Below are 16,659 nucleotides of genomic sequence, written 5' to 3'. Positions count from 1 at the left end.
AGGGTAATCGGGAAGACAAAGCGCGAGAATTGGTGCAACTCATGTGACGCACCAATTCTGGGGCGGCTGCGGGCTGGTATTTTTAGGCTGGAAAGGTCCCATTAACCAGGAACCTTCCCAGCCTGATAATGTAAGCTCTCAGCTGTCTGCTTTACCTTTGCTGGTTATCAAAAATAGGGGGGAACCCAGGTAATTTTTTTAATTTATTTATCTGCTTAATACATGTACAGTAAGACACTAATTATATATCTCACTATAAATCTATCTACCCATATCTATCTATCTGCGCATCTTTAACACCTAAACATGTGTAATTTCTATTCTGCATTCTATTCCGGTATGTGTCACGCGGATGGTGCACACGAATGTCACACCTAATGTCATCCGTGTGCAGAATGTATTGACATCCGTGCTGCTGGAAAAAAACGAACATGTCTACCTGTGAACACACGCAGCCCCATAGATTATACTATTTGTGTGTATACGTGTCTCCGGTAAATGACACCAAATGACACCACGCATACCGGAGACACTGATGTGTGAAGGGAGAGTTAGGCCGTTTTTTATTTTGTGCTAAATTCTTCTTTTAAGTTTTCAGTGTTTTTAGTTTCTTTCATTATTTGCAACTTTTTAAAAAGTCACAAAATCAGAACTTTTTGCACCAATGTTCGCCCCATTTTAATGGACCATGGCACTATTTGTTGCAAACATGTAAAAGACCAAATGAAAAACATTTTTTTTCCGATTTTGTACAAAATCCATGTCAACGAATACTACCAGACGAAAAAATAAAGAAAAGTGACCTCAAAGAAACCGCAGATCATGAATCCAGGCTGTAACCTATATGGTTTTTGGCCCCGACACATCGTTTGTGGGTTTTTTAAGTCCATTTTCTCTCTTGTCTTGTGGTATTTGTGGCTTTTTTTGCATCAAATTCTTCAAAATGGCGCATGTGGTTTTATTAATTTTGGGCAAAGTTAGGTCCAGATCATCCATACAGTGCCCAGATAATACGTATGATGTCCATATAATACTTACCATGCCCAGATTATATATATATATGTATTTAGATACAGGCTGAATTGTTTCCCCAGTCTCTAATGCTTACAGCCATTCAGTGCCCGCATACCCTTCCAAACCATGCCAAAGAGTGCCATAAGTTACCCACATAGGACCATGCAGTGCATCGGTTCACCATTTTTTAAGTCACTTTTCTTTATTTTTGTCTTGTGGTTTTAGTTGACTTTTTTTGCACCACATTTTTTCCAAATGGCTCAGACAGTTCATGAATTTTGTTCAAAATCAGAAATGCTTTATATTTTTGCATGTTTCGCTAAAATGTCACAAAATTTGTGCAAAAATTTCTGGTGTGCATAACATCACTCCAGGGAGGGAACGGGAGGACATTTGCACAAACAAATGTGCGACTTTCTAAAAAGTTGCAGTTGTTGAATTCGCCCAAAAGATCTGGAAACCCCAAACTGTGCCCATAATGGCAACCATAAAAAAAAAAAAAACAGGCAGGCACATATCAAATAGACTTTTAAAAAGGAATAAGCGGCAAATGCAATAATGAATCTGACCCTAAGCTCCATTTTTGCTCTGGAACCCCCCACCTTCATTCAAGGACCCCCGCTCACCATCATGGCGTCCAGGCCACTTTTTATCATTCTCAGATCAGTAAATGAATCGATCTAATTTTACAACTTTTTATTGGAAACATTTTCAGGAAAGTTGAGCAGCAGATGTCACACGCAGGAATATATCACAGTGGAGCATGTCACACACAGGTGCGCCCCCAGCGGGCGAGGAGGGTCCCTTATTATTGCACGCAGCGACAGATCACAAGACGAGGGTCTGCGGCTATACGTCCATCTCTATAGATCTCTATAGATTCTTCCTTCCATTTACTTCTCTTCTAGGTTGAGACTGCGGCTGATACAGTGGAACAGGAGCCCGGAGAGGAGCACCAGGGGGGCCCCGGCCGCTGCAAACATGAAGGACCACCCATAGTAGACGTGAAGGTGGGCGTCCGGTGGGCAACTCTGGCTTCTCTCCAATAAGATGTATTTCTCCAGATCAGCAGCAAACTCCTTCCACAGGGCGAAGAGGGCGATGAGGAGGGCGAGCAGCACCCCTGAAAGGAGAAGACAGGAGCATCAATGACCCCAATGCAGATCTGTGCAGTCTACATCGCTGTACTACTTATTAGGAGATGTAGTGATCAGAGAGTAGTCATCATCTCCTCAGACACTTTATATATAATAATCAATTCTGCAGCTGCCTGGTGTCATGTCTCATACTCCATTCACCTCCAGAGCTGCACTCTTAATTCTTTCATTGTTACAACACCTCAAGCTTACCCCTTCCCAGACTGAACTGTTGCATTCAGTGGAAGGGATAACCCGTGAAGTTCTGCTGTTACCTCAGTTGAATTCTTTAGTCACATCCAGAGCTGCGCAGACACATTATGTCTTATACTACATTCACCTCCAGAGCTGCATTCATAATTCTGCAAGCTTCACTAATTGAGAGTGAATTGGTTGTAGTGTGAATACTTTACCAACAGTGTAGTGCAGTCTTGAGCTTTCAGGGTTCTTACAGAGGACATAAATGTTTACCCGGTGTTAATGCTGCTGTTCTCCGGAATGCCGCATTGTTTTTCTTTTGTTCCTGCGTCTCTCGGTTCCTGAAATATGGACCTTTCCTCCCTGTATATAAATCTGGTCTTTGAAGCCAAGGGGGCGTGGCAATCAATAAAATGCCAATATAAAAGTGTTGAGGACCACGCCCCCTTGACTACAAAGACTAAATTTATTTACAGGGAAGGGGGGTCAATATCTCAGAAACAGAATAGAGCAGGAACAAAAGAAACACAACCTGTCATAGGAAAATTAAAATAAGACCTCTCCAGAAGGGAGAAGAGCTGACACTTCAAACTCCTTTCAAAGTAGGACCTCACATTGAACATAGGGAGAAGAGAGGAAACTAGTTATAGCTAGGGAGAGAAAAACAAATTGAAACCACCTTTGAAGCAGCGACCTCCTCCTTTGGAAACAGGTAATTAAGGAAAATCCTAATGGCTAGCAGATGTGAGGCCAACCTTGGCTTGAATGCACAGGAATGCAGAGAAGGGCAGATTTACAATCAGTAGAGATAAGAGCTTCAGCTAAAAAGAAAACGTAAAATCCTTTGTCTACTTTATAGAAATTATGAAGTGACGTTTTATGAACTGCATCAATATAATAGATAGGAAAGTAATATTTTCAGAAATGTGATGAAATGGTGAATGCAAAGCAAGGTTTCACTTCACTGACCGATGGCCGGGGTCTGCCAAATGGATATCGGACAGATAGATGACAATATTTATGCCATGTCTTTTATCTATGAACAGATAAAATCGGGATAGGAAAGATGACGGTAATATCTGCCGCCTGGGACCTCCAGGGGCGAAATTATTGCAAAAGTTGGGAATCTCATCATTTTCTAAGACTAAAGCACATCCTATAGTTCTCTGAAGTCCAGCTTTATTGTGAGTCACCAGAGGGGAGGTATCTGGGTGTAACTTGTGTTAATGAAAAGCCAATGCCAATTATGATCTTCTTTGAATGCCAGGAAGATACATTGCTGTGTAGGATTGATCCACGTTTCACTGGAGTTCTTACCTCCATAAATCTGAGCCATTTCCGTTACACGGGTTTAGTAGTTTTCTTTCGTTATTCCTTTTTATTTTATGCAATTATATATATTGTATTGTTTGTTCCCATTTTGTAACATCTTGTATATTTTTTATAAACAATGCCCATGTTTCCAGATTAAATATATAAATGTAATAGCTCTGTTCCTCTTGTTCTGTAAACCGCAACCCTGAAGCCATACGCTACCTGTAACGGGTGTCCAATCGATCTGTAAAGCGATTGGTCGTGGCAGCTAGTAGTTTTCTTTGGTTATTGTGGAGCTTGGCAGTGACCGTACAGGGGTATACAGTTAGGTCCATATATATTTGGACAGAGACAACATTTTTCTAATTTTGGTTCTAGACATTACCACAATGAATTTTAAACAAAACAATTCAGATGCAGTTGAAGTTCAGACTTTCAGCTTTCATTTGAGGGTATCCACATTAAAATTGGATGAAGGGTTTAGGAGTTTCAGCTCCTTAACATGTGCCACCCTGTTTTTAAAGGGACCAAAAGTAATTGGACAGATTAAATAATTGTAAATAAAATGTTCATTTCTAGTACTGGGTTGAAAACCCTTTGTTGGCAATGACTGCCTGAAGTCTTGAACTCATGGACATCACCAGACGCTGTGTTTCCTCCTTTTTGATGCTCTGCCAGGCCTTCACTGCGGTGGTTTTCAGTTGCTGTTTGTTTGTGGGCCTTTCTGTCTGAAGTTTAGTCTTTAACAAGTGAAATGCTGCTCAATTGGGTTGAGATCAGGTGACTGACTTGGCCATTCAAGAATATTCCACTTCTTTGCTTTAATAAACTCCTGGGTTGCTTTGGCTTTATGTTTTGGGTCATTGTCCATCTGTAGTATGAAACGACGACCAATCAGTTTGGCTGCATTTGGCTGGATCTGAGCACACAGTATGGCTCTGAAGACATCAGAATTCATTCGGCTGCTTCTGTCCTGTGTCACATCATCAATAAACACTAGTCACCCAGTGCCACTGGCAGCCATGCATGCCCGCGCCATCACACTGCCTCCGCCGTGTTTTACAGATGATGTGGTATGCTTTGGATCATGAGCTGTACCACGCCTTCGCCATACTTTTCTCTTTCCATCATTCTGGTAGAGGTTGATCTTGGTTTCATCCGTCCAAAGAATGTTCTTCCAGAACTGTGCTGGCTTTTTTAGATGTTTTTTAGCAAAGTCCAGTCTAGCCTTTTTATTCTTGATGCTTATGAGTGGCTTGCACCGTGCAGTGAACCCTCTGTAGTTACTTTCATGCAGTCTTCTCTTTATGGTAGATTTGGATATTGATACGCCTACCTCCTGGAGAGTGTTGGTCACTTGGTTGGCTGTTGTGAAGGGGTTTCTCTTCACCATGGAGATTATTCTGCGATCATCCACCACTGTTGTCTTCCGTGGGCGCCCAGGTCTTTTTGCATTGATGAGTTCACCAGTGCTTTCTTTCTTTCTCAGGATGTAACAAACTGTAGATTTTGCCACTCCTAATATTGTAGCAATTTCTCGGACGGATTTTTCTGTTTTTGCAGTTTAAGGATGGCTTGTTTCACCTGCATGGAGAGCTCCTTTGACCGCATGTTTACTTCACAGCAAAACCTTCCAAATGCAAGCACCACACCTCAAATCAACTCCAGGCCTTTTATCTGCCTAATTGAGAATGACACAACGAAGGGATTGCCCACACCTGTCCATGAAATAGCCTTGGAGTCAATTGTCCAATTACTTTTGGTCCCTTTAAAAACAGGGTGGCACATGTTAAGGAGCTGAAACTCCTAAACCCTTCAACCAATTTTAATGTGGATACCCTCAAATGAAAGCTGAAAGTCTGAACTTCAACTGCATCTGAATTGTTTTGTTTAAAATTCATATGGACCTAACTGTGTATATATATATATATATATATATACATATATATATATATATATATATATATATATATATACATATACATATTCCATTTGTTGGAGTCGGTGGTGTATATACCATAGGGTCAATGTGAGTTTCCCAATAATCGGCTCAGTAATGAAAGCTGCCGCGGCCTCGTCCATCAATTGTTGGTCAGTTGCGTATTGTCCTGACCTTTGGAGGCAGCGGAGTTACGTTTCTATGACACAACCCCAGATTGAAGAGTAGAGCGGCATTCACACCAGGAAAAATATTTTACATTTCTGGTAAGTTACTGGTGAACGCAGCTCTGGATGTAACTGGAGGATATGAAAAGACATGAAGAAACAGCAGAATTGTGAATACAGCTCATGAGTATAAAACAGGATGTAACCCAGGATCAGTAATGCGGTCGCCTTGGTTAATGGTTTACATTGTTGTCAGATCGGCAGAGAGGCCACATAAAGTTTGTGCCCCCTACATCTCAGCTCTGGTACAGTCAGAGCTTGTAGTCAGAATTCGGCCTGTGTAAACTCTTTATCTACTGAGCGGAAAATCAGTAAAGCAATGTCGTCTGGCCCCCGTCCAGCGGGACGCTGCCAAATTAAACCGTCCCCTCCTGTGATAAGGGGCCGTTAATTCATTAGGACGTTGCTCATCTGATGGTTTTCCAATACCCGGAGATTGTTCATCACTTCGGACAAGGAAGCTTCTCGTCTCCCTCCGGGCTCGTTCCATTAAAGGGACGTCTGCTCCGGAGGATGAACAGAGGATAACGAATTCTGGTCACTGGGGGGGGGTCACTGTATATTGGGGTGATCACTGCTATTAGGTAACGTTCCAACCTGAAGTCATATAATGACACCTCATATATCATCCAGTAATAAAAGACCGTGCAACGTGTGACCAGTGATTGGGCATGTCGCCAGGATCATGGGGCATCACTAGGTGTCAGCATTGGACCGGGGGAGGGGATACCAGGTGTTATGAGATGAAGTGAGCAGATACTAGTACAGGTTTAGTCTAATCTTTATATAAATGAAAAGTTTGTGAAATACTTTGTATTTTAATTCTTTAATATTTCCAAGATCTCGCTTTGCTGTCAGTGACTCTGTTTTCATTTAGAGCAGAGACGTCAAACTCAAAGACACAGAGGACCAAAACTAAAAACCTGGACAAGGTCGCGGCCAAACTTGATATTTATATAAAAAAAAAGTCTTTGATTAAGGAAGTATTTCCTTATCATCAAAATTATTAATGAACCTTTTCATATGGAAACAAAAGTAAAGGGGTCGTCCAACCAGGAAAGTGCATTTTAATTAATAGATCTTAGAATAAAATAAACACATAATCACAAATGGGGCGTCCTGGAATAATATAATACCTTATGTAAGAGCAGTAAAAAGCAGGTAGCCCAATGACATCATTTAAATATGTAATAAAGGATAAAAAAAAACTTGAATTAATAATTAATACAGATAATAAAGTATGATGCCAACAAAAGTGCCCCCAAACACAGTATAATGACCCTACTGTGAACTCCACACAGCCCGCCATATAGTATAATGGCCACAAAAAGTCCTCCATACAGTATAATGGGCCCGTATAGTCCTCCATACAGTATAATGGCCCCACGTAGTCCTCCATACAGTATAATGGCCCCACATAGTCCTCCATACAGTATTATAGGCCCCACATAGTCCACCATACAGTATAATAGGCTCCACATAGTCCTCCATACAGAATAATAGGCCCCACATAGTCCTCCATACAGAATAATGGGCCCCACATAGTCCTCCATGCAGTATAATGGGCCCCACATAGTCCTCCATGCAGTATAATAGGCCCCGCATAGTCCTCCATACAGTATAATAGGCCCCACATAGTCCTCCATACAGAATAATGGGCCCCACATAGTCCTCCATACAGTATAATGGGCCTCACATAGTCCTCCATACAGTATAATGGGCACCACATAGTCCTCCATACAGAATAATGGGCACCACATAGTCCTCCATACAGTATAATGGGCCCACATAGTCCTCCATACAGTATAATGGGCACCACATAGTCCTCCATACAGTATAATGGGCACCACATAGTCCTCCATACAGTATAATGGGCCCCACATAGTCCTTCATACAGTATAATGGGCCCCACATAGTCCTCCATACAGTATAATGGGCCCCACATAGTCCTCCATACACTAATAATGGGCCCCACATAGTCCTCCATACAGTATAATGGGCACCACATAGTCCTCCATACAGTATAATGGGCACCACATAGTCCTCCATACAGTATAATGGCCCCACATGGTCCTCCATACCGAATAATGGGCCCACATAATCCTCCATACAGTATAATGGCCCCAAATTGTCCTCCATACAGTATAATGGGCCCCACATAGTCCTCCATACAGAATAATGGGCCCCACATAGTCCTCCATACAGAATAATGGATCCCACATAGTCCTCCATACAGTATAATGGCTCCACATAGTCCTCCATACACTAATAATGGGCCCCACATAGTCCTCCATACAGAATAATGGGCACCACATAGTCTTCCATACAGTATAATGGGCCCCACAGTCCTCCATACAGAATAATGGGCACCACATAGTCCTCCATACAGTATAATAGGCCCCACATAGTCCTCCATACAGTATAATGGGCACCACATAGTCCTCCACACAGTATAATGGGCACCACATAGTCCTCCATACAGTATAATGGGCACCACATAGTCCTCCATACAGTATAATGGGCACCACATAGTCCTCCATACACTAATAATGGGCCCCACATAGTCCTCCATACAGTATAATGGGCACCACATAGTCCTCCACACAGTATAATGGGCACCACATAGTCCTTCATACAGTATAATGGGCCCAACATAGTCCTCCATGCAGTATAATGGGTACCACATAGTCCTCCATACAGTATAATGGGCACCACATAGTCATCCATACACTAATAATGGGCCCCACATAGTCCTCCATACAGTATAATGGGCACCACATAGTCCTCCATACAGTATAATAGGCCCCACATAGTCCTCCATACAGAATAATGGGCCCCACATAGTCCGCCATACAGAATAATGGGCCCCACATAGTCCTCCATACAGTATAATGGGCACCACATAGTCCTCCATACAGTATAATGGGCCCACATAGTGCTACATACAGAATAATGGGCCCACATAGTGCTACATACAGAATAATGGCTCCACATAGTCCTCCATACAGAATAATGGGCCCCATATAGTGCTCCATAAAGTATAATGGGCCCCACATAGTGCTCAATACAGTATAATGGGCCCACATAGTGCTACATACAGTATAATGGCTCCACATAGTCCTCCATACAGTATATTGGGCACCACATAGTCCTCCATACAGTATAATGGTCCCGCATAGTCCTCCATACATTGTAATCAGCCACCCATAGTGCTTCATACAGTATAATGGGCCTCATACAGCCCTCCATACAGTATAATGGCCCCACATGGTGCTCCAGACAATATAATGGCCACATATAGTCCTCCATGCAGTATAATAAGCCCCACATAGTCCTCCATGCAGTATAATGGCCCCACATAGTTCTCCATACAGTATAATAAGCCACCCATAGTCCTCCATACAGTATAATGGCCCCACATAGTCCTCCAAAAATAAATATTTCCCTCTCCCTGCTCCCCTGCTGCTCCGGTCTCCACGCTCTGCCGCTCTCCACTTCTTAGCACAATGAGCATGTGACTCGCCCCCTGGGCCGTGGGGCACTCGGATCCGGGCAATAGGGGGAAACGATGGGAGTAGTAGTGGCAACCCGGTTCCGTGGCTCAGGGTGGTCAGGCCAGTGGTAGTCCGTTATGTGTTAATGATCCTGCCGACTACGCCAAAGCTGACTCGCCCCCTGGGCCGTGGGGCACTCGGATCCGGGCAATAGGGGGAACGATGGGAGTAGTAGTGGCAACCCGGTTCCGTGGCTCAGGGTGGTCAGGCCAATGGTAGTCTGCTATGTCCTGCTGATAATGTCCGACTACGCCACCCGTGGATTTGCGGTTATTAGGAACCGCCGCTGCATGCAGACCGCTGGGGCTGATGAGGTGTGCAGCTATGGTAGTGTGACTCCCCACGGGAAGAGTGCGGCCCCAGGGCAGTATAGTGGATGGTGGGAGTGATGGTAGTGAGAGTCCCAGTGCTGATAGTGCTGGAGGAGCAAGGAGCACACAGACAACAGGTTGCAGTCCAGGGGTCTTTACTAAAACAGGTAAATTGACCCACAAACAGTCCCGGCTAGGAGGGGACCTGGATGTCTGAGAGCAACGGGGAAATTGGCCCTGGTCAGGGTGAGGGTGTAGGCCTACCGTGCTTTCTGCGCTCCTTCTGGCTATCTCCTCCTGATAGGGTAACAGCCCACGTTTCCGAGCTTTCCGTGTATTCTCGCCTGTATGGCCTGCGACGTGGGTTCCTTTCTGCTCCCAGCCTTGTACGGCTTCACTAGTCCCTTCGGTTGTGGCAGGGCCTCCAGGCTTCTTAGGCCAAGGAATGTACAGTCCCTTGCGGACTGGTTCTCTGCTGGGGGATGTGGAATCCTTCCAGCCTCAGACACCAAAGTCTGGTAAAGCTAAGTCTTTCTCTGCCAAGACAGGCTCTCTTCGCCTCTTGTCTCTGGCTTGTGGCTCTCTCCTACTGCCACACTTCCTCTTAGGTGCAATCAACTTTCTGTCCCTGCTCCACTCTGGGACACGTCTCAGTGCTGAGACAGGCAATCCAGTTCTCTCTAACCCTGCCCTCAGCACCAGCTTTTATAGGGGCAGCCAGCTCCCCCTACTGGCCTGAGGCAGGAGGCATTGCATGCTAATGTTCCCCTGACTAGAGAACCTCCCCCTTGCTCTCAGACACAGCTTTAATTACACTTGTGGCATCCAGGCAGGGTGACACATTCCCCCCTAGTGAAATTTAGTACTCCGGGACTAAACAATGAACAAAGACAATATGCATAACAATAAAACATTAATAGACAGACGACGCACAAATTGAGTTCTTAAGGTCACAGTGTGGTCTGTGACCGGGTGTCCATATCACCAGCACAACGGGTAGCCTTAACCAGGTGGGGGTCTGTCCTACCCCAAGTCCTTTACAGTCTTAGTCCATTCCTTGGTCAGGCTCCGAACGCAGTCCATACAAGGTCCCGGTTATAAAAAGTCCATAACCTGTGAGTCCTTACGGTAGCTGCAAGAAACTGAAACAGAGTATTACCAAACATGCAGGTAACTCTGGCAAACAATTCAACATTTGGCAACAGGGTTATTTACAATCTTAGTACACTCTATATTCTCCAGCGAGCGGGTATCTGCCCCTTTGTGCTCCTGGTTGACCTACGTAGCCCACTGTCTGGTGGTGGACCAACCTGGCTTTCCCCACTAGCGTTAGGGGTACAGCTACCAGCTGGGTGTACAGGTAGGGCAGGCAGCTGTCTGCGGGTCCTTTGGCTTACCGCAGGCATGGCAGGCTCACTGTCAGCAGAGGGTTGACTCTCCTGGGCTGCTGGTACAGGCTCTTCTGCCTCTGGAACCGCTTGCTCCTCTTCACCTTCCGGCTCTGGTGTTGGTTGTTGCTGTGCCGGTTGCAGGAAATGCAGGACAGGTACCACTATGGCATCATTTATGCGAGTCCAGGACTGAGGGAACTCTCCGAGAACGGTGCTGATCATTTCTTCCTTGTCCTCTGCGGGTTCAAGGTCACTCTGATCCTCTTCTGCACTACGGAGCTGCTCGGGGCACCTTTTGAGGTGGTCTCTGGAGACGACACTAGTGGTTTCTCCTCCGTCCTTGGTGATTACGCACACCTTTGGGTTGTCGTGGTCAGACTGCAGTACGGTGTAGGGTTCCCTTTCCCACTGGTCGTCCAACTTATGTAGCCTTCTTTTTCGCTTTAGGACTTGCTCACCAGGTTCTAGGGGACTAGCAGGGGCATGTTGATTGAAGAGTCTTTCTTGCTTCTCTCTCACCTGGGCCAGGCTCCTCTCCACACTCTCCTGTACCTTCTTGTACTGCAGTTGCCTTTCCGTATCCCAGTCCGCATCCGGGGAGGTGTCCTCAGGTATTAGGACTCCCATCTCCAGGTCTACGGGCAGCTTACCCGGTCTGGCTCGCATCAGGTAAGCCGGGGTGCAGTTTGTAGCATTCACCGGGATATTGTTGTATAGGTCTATCAGGTCCGGCAATTTTTCTGGCCACAGGCTGCGTTCCTCCAGGGGCAACGTCTTCAGGAGATCAATGACTATATTGTTCATCTTCTCACACATCCCGTTGGTTTGGGGGTGGTAAGGCGTTGTACGAATCTTCTTACAGCCATAGAGGTTGCAGAACTCCTGGAAGATTTCAGCCTCGAACGCTGGACCCTGGTCTGTCAGGACCTGTTCCGGATACCCGTGTGGACGGCAGAAGTATTGCTGGAAGGCTCTGGCCGCTGTTTGGGCTGTCAAGCCCTTTACCGGGACCACCACTAGAAAACGGGAATAGTGGTCCACGATTGTCAGGGCATAGATGTATCCTGACCGGCTTGGAGCCAATTTGACGTGGTCCAGAGCTACCAGCTCAAGAGGCTGCGTGGTGACGATGGGCCTCAAGGGTGTCTTCTGGCTGGTGCGGTCCTTCCTCCTCAGGTGACAAGGGCCACAGTCTCTGCACCACTTTTCTACAGCTCCTCTCATGCCGACCCAAAAGAATCTTCCTCTTAGCAGGAACTCCAGTTTCTTCCAACCGAAGTGTCCCGCTTTGTCATGGTAAGCTCCCAGGACCATAGCTGCATCTCGCCTTGGGACCACGACTTGCCAGGTCAGCTCGTGCGTCCGGTGGTTGACAATCCTTCTGCACAACTTGCCTTCGTAGAGGAACAGCTTGCTCTTCTCCTTCCATAGCTGCTTGGCTTCCTCTGGGGCATCTGGATCTAGGCGGGCGTCTTCCCGGGTCAGCAGATCTTTCACCAGGCGGACTGCAGGGTCACTATCTTGGGTTTCGGCCTAGCTGTGGTGAGGTAGGGGATTCATCATCACAGTTGTTAGATCCTCCTCCTTCACGCGGTGAGAGTGTTGAGCGGCTCCATACCGGTGAAACGCGGGGAGTTCTACCTCCTCCAGCTCTTCTGGGTCTTCGTCACCCTCACGTAAGTGAGGCATTCTTGATAGGGCGTCCGCGTTGGCGTTGGTTTTGCCTGCCCGGTACTTGATCACAAAGTCATAGTTGGAGAGACGGGCCCTTCACCGCTGTTCCAGGGCACCCAGTCTTGCATTGTCCAGGTGTGTCAACGGGTTGTTGTCCGTGTACACGGTGAACTTTGCAGAGGCCAGGTAATGCTTGAAGCGTTCCGTCACGGCCCACACCACCGCCAAGAATTCTAGCTTGAAGGAGCTGTAATTCTCCGGGTTCCTCTCGGTGGGCCTCAGCTTCCGGCTGGCGTATGCGATCACCCGTTCTCTGCCCTGTTGGTTTTGGGACAGTACGGCTCCCAGTCCCACATTACTGGCATCTGTGTGGAGAATGAAAGGCTGGCTGTAATCAGGGTAGGCCAGGATCTCATCCCCCGTGAGGGCCAACTTTAGCTGGCGGAAGGACTCCTCTTCCGGTTTATCCCACTTGAAGGGTGGCTTTTGACTTCTGGACTTTGACTGTCCGATCAGGAGGTCCTGCATAGGAGCTGCCATCTTAGTGAACCCGGGGATGAACCTTCGGTAGTAGCCTACCAACCCGAGAAACTGCCTTACTTCTTTGATGTTCGAGGGGCTTGGCCAGCTCTTGATTGCCGTGACCTTGTCAGGGTCGGGGGCCACTCCTTCCGCGCTTACCACGTGCCCTAGGTACTGGACCTTTGGTTTCAGCAGGTGACACTTCGATGGTTTTACCTTCAGGCCATAGCCTGCCAGGGCTTCGAACACCTCAGCCAGGTGCTTGAGATGGTCCTCGTAGGTCTTCGAATAGACGATCACGTCGTCCAGGTAAAGGAGGACCGTCTCGAAGTTTCGGTGCCCTAGACAGCATTCCATCAGCCGCTGGAAGGTCCCTGGTGCGTTGCAGAGCCCGAAAGGCATACAGTTGAATTCACTCAGTCCCATCGGGGTGGTGAAGGCGGTCTTCTCCTTGTCAGCCTCTGCCACAGGAACCTGCCAGTACCCGCTAGTAAGGTCCAAAGTAGAAAAGAAGTTAGCAGATTTTAGTGCGGCTAAAGACTCTTCTATTCTAGGCAGCGGATATGCGTCTTTGTGGGTGATACGGTTGATTTGTCTATAGTCGACGCACATTCTCATGCTGCCGTCTTTCTTTTTGACCAGAACCAAGGGGGCTGCCCAGGGGCTACAGCTGTCTCTAATGACCCCAGCTTCCTTCATTTCTCTTAGCATACCCTTGGCGTTCTGATAATGTGCAGGGGGTACAGGTCGGTGTCTTTCTTTTATCGGTGGGTGGCTCCCTGTGGGGATGTGGTGTTCTATCCCTTTTACTCTGCCGAAGTCTAGCGGGTGTTTACTAAAGACTCTCTCGTACTCCTGTACCACCCGGTAGACTCCTTGTTTTTGGTGCAAGGGAGTGGAGTCAGCACCCACATGGAGTTTCTGGCACCAGTCCTCCTTTTGTTTCTGGGAGCCATTACCCTCCGCCTGAGGAGATGGAGGCAAGGTTTCCACGGCCCTGATAGCTTGGTGTTCGACAACAAACAGTTTGGCGAGTGTAGCGTACCTGGGTAAGTGTACCTCCCTCTCCCCAATGTTGAGGATGCGGACGGGCACCCTCCCATGACGGACATCAACCACCCCCCGGGCTGTCAAAATGGTGGGCCTGCTGTCTGAGTACACGGGTTCTACCATGGCTTGGTAGTCTCTACCTCTCAACCCGATTGCAGTCCGACACCAGATCATCATTTCACTTTTGGGAGGCATGGAAATGGGGAATGGATCACTGAGTCTTACGCTACCGATCTCACCACCAGACAGTTCTACCTGCTGCCGTCTCATCAGGGCTTTTATCTCCTTGTTGAGGACCCTCTGTTGGCTGGAACTAGCATTCACCGCCACCTGTTGTAGAATTACAATTACCTCTGAAAGACAATTTTCAATTATGTTAGTACCCACAGTTATTTTAGGGTGACTTTCATGACGGTCAATGTCCACAATAATCACTCCCTGTGCCGGCAGTTCAACTTTACCAATTTTAATGGTCATCTCCTTGAACCCCATCTGCGGCACGGGTAAGCCATTACTGGCGATGATGCTCAAGTTACTGTCTGGATACCGTGTGATATCAGCATCAGTCCAATACTGCTTAAAAAGTACATAAGGGATAGTGGTTACTTGTGACCCAGTATCCAGCAAGGCGCTCATGGGGATACCGTCCAGCACCACGGGTAAAACCGGGCGCCCCCCAAAGTACTTATTACGCCAGTTGTAAGGGCCTGGTGATCTTATGCCTGGGGGTTGGCCCTCTGCCCCAGGTTGGACCCGTTTAAATTACAGTACCTGGAAATGTGTCCGGGCTGGTTGCATCGACGGCAAATGGGCTGTCCATCCTCTGCGTAGCGGTCTGTGGGCCTCCCTCGGAACGACGGGATCCTCCTCTGTCGACGCCACGGGACATCCTTCGGACTTGAAGCCAGCTCGATGGGTCTTGACGGGTCCACTTGCAACGCCTGGACGGTCCTGGTCAACGCCGTGACGCTCCTGGTCAGCTCCTGGACTTGGTGGTGCAGATCTTTCGACGGGGCTTGGTTCAGGGCCTGTCCATCAGCCCCCACGGAGTCCATAGAGGAGGGCGCCGCCTCCTGGTGGTAGGAGAGAGCAGGGCGCCGGGGGTTTATAGCGCCACTGGTTGCAGGTTCACGGAGCACCCTTATGGCCCTGTCCTTAAATTGGGCAAAGGTCTGATCAGGGTTCTGAAAGAACATGAGGCGCAGTTGGGCCCTGTGGGCGCTGGACAGCAGACCCTCTATGAATTGTTCGGTTAGTAATTTATCCGTTTCCTGCACACTGCCAGGGTCAGTTTGTTGGATAGCCCTCAAGGCTTCCTGCAAATTTAGGGAATAGTCTCTGATGCTGTCCTGTGCCCGCTGCTTACATCCATAGAACCTCATTTTAATTTCAGCGGAGGTACGTGTGTCAAAGGTACCCCGCAGCCGGGCCAGAATACCCTTCACAGTCCTTTTCTCCTCAGTGGGCCATGATTTTACCTCCCGCTGGGCTGCGCCAGTTAACTGCCCAGTTAATATGCTGACCTTCTGTTCCTCTGTCAGGGGGTAAACGTAGAACAAACTGTACAGCCTTTCCTTGAAGTCAGTTAGGGCATGGGGCTCCCCTGAGTACTTGGGCAGCCAGGCCGCTCCAGGGATGTAGGGCAGGGAAAAGGGCATCACCGCTGCTGCAGCTGCGTTGGTGGTAGTGGGCGCCTCTGTGTCCGACATCTTCCTCCCCCCTAGTCAAGCGTGGCCTACCTTCCGACGATCCTCTTCTGTAGGCCGCGGCTCCGCTGCTGCTGCTATGGACGAGGACCTGGCGTCGCGTCCTGATGACGTCAGCGTCGCTCTCTCTCCCTTCCAGGACCTTGCGCAGCGTCGGTGCGTGGGGCGGAGCTTCGGATCTCGCGCGGTTTGGACGTCCACGCCCCTCTTCTTCCCGCGCGGCGTCCTGAAGATGGCGTCCGATGGCGGGAAGCAGCTGCGGATGGCGGGAAGACGGCAGAAGACGGCGGGAAACGCTCCAAGATGGCGTCTGATGGCGGGAATCGGCTCCGGATGGCGGGAAACGACTCCGGACGGCGGGAAACTTTGCCACAGGTAAGTTACAAAAGTCTTTTTCAGGCACGCAGTACCCGGTGGTTACGGACACGAAATCCTGCCGACTACGCCAAAGCTGACTCGCCCCCTGGGCCGTGGGGCACTCGGATCCGGGCAATAGGGGGAAACGATGGGAGTAGTAGTGGCAACCCGGTTCCGTGGCTCAGGGTGGTCAGGCCAGTGGTAGTCCGTTATGTGTTAATGATCCTGCCGACTACGCCAAAGCTGACTCGCCCCCTGGGCCGTGG

At 48.0% G+C, this 16,659-nt stretch overlaps 1 protein-coding gene across 2 annotated transcripts in view; it reads right to left on the bottom strand.

Moving 5' to 3' along the window:
- Positions 1–1,695: 1,695 nt before the first annotated feature.
- Positions 1,696–16,659, bottom strand: part of LOC141153342 (transmembrane protein 182-like) — a 91,523-nt gene continuing 76,559 nt past the window's right edge. For both annotated transcript variants that reach the window (XM_073638058.1, XM_073638057.1), the window contains one exon: positions 1,696–2,137. In XM_073638058.1, the coding sequence (XP_073494159.1) occupies positions 1,908–2,137 (230 nt within the window). In that variant the 3' untranslated portion in view covers positions 1,696–1,907. The remainder of the gene's footprint in view (positions 2,138–16,659) is intronic.

This window comes from Phyllobates terribilis, unplaced genomic scaffold (assembly GCF_046119375.1).
Source record: "Phyllobates terribilis strain yellow unplaced genomic scaffold, ASM4611937v1 Scaffold_7__3_contigs__length_470593459, whole genome shotgun sequence".
NCBI classification, from domain to species: domain Eukaryota; kingdom Metazoa; phylum Chordata; class Amphibia; order Anura; family Dendrobatidae; genus Phyllobates; species Phyllobates terribilis.
Note: the sequence above shows the minus strand (reverse complement) of the source record. Positions and strands in the feature narration are given on the sequence as shown.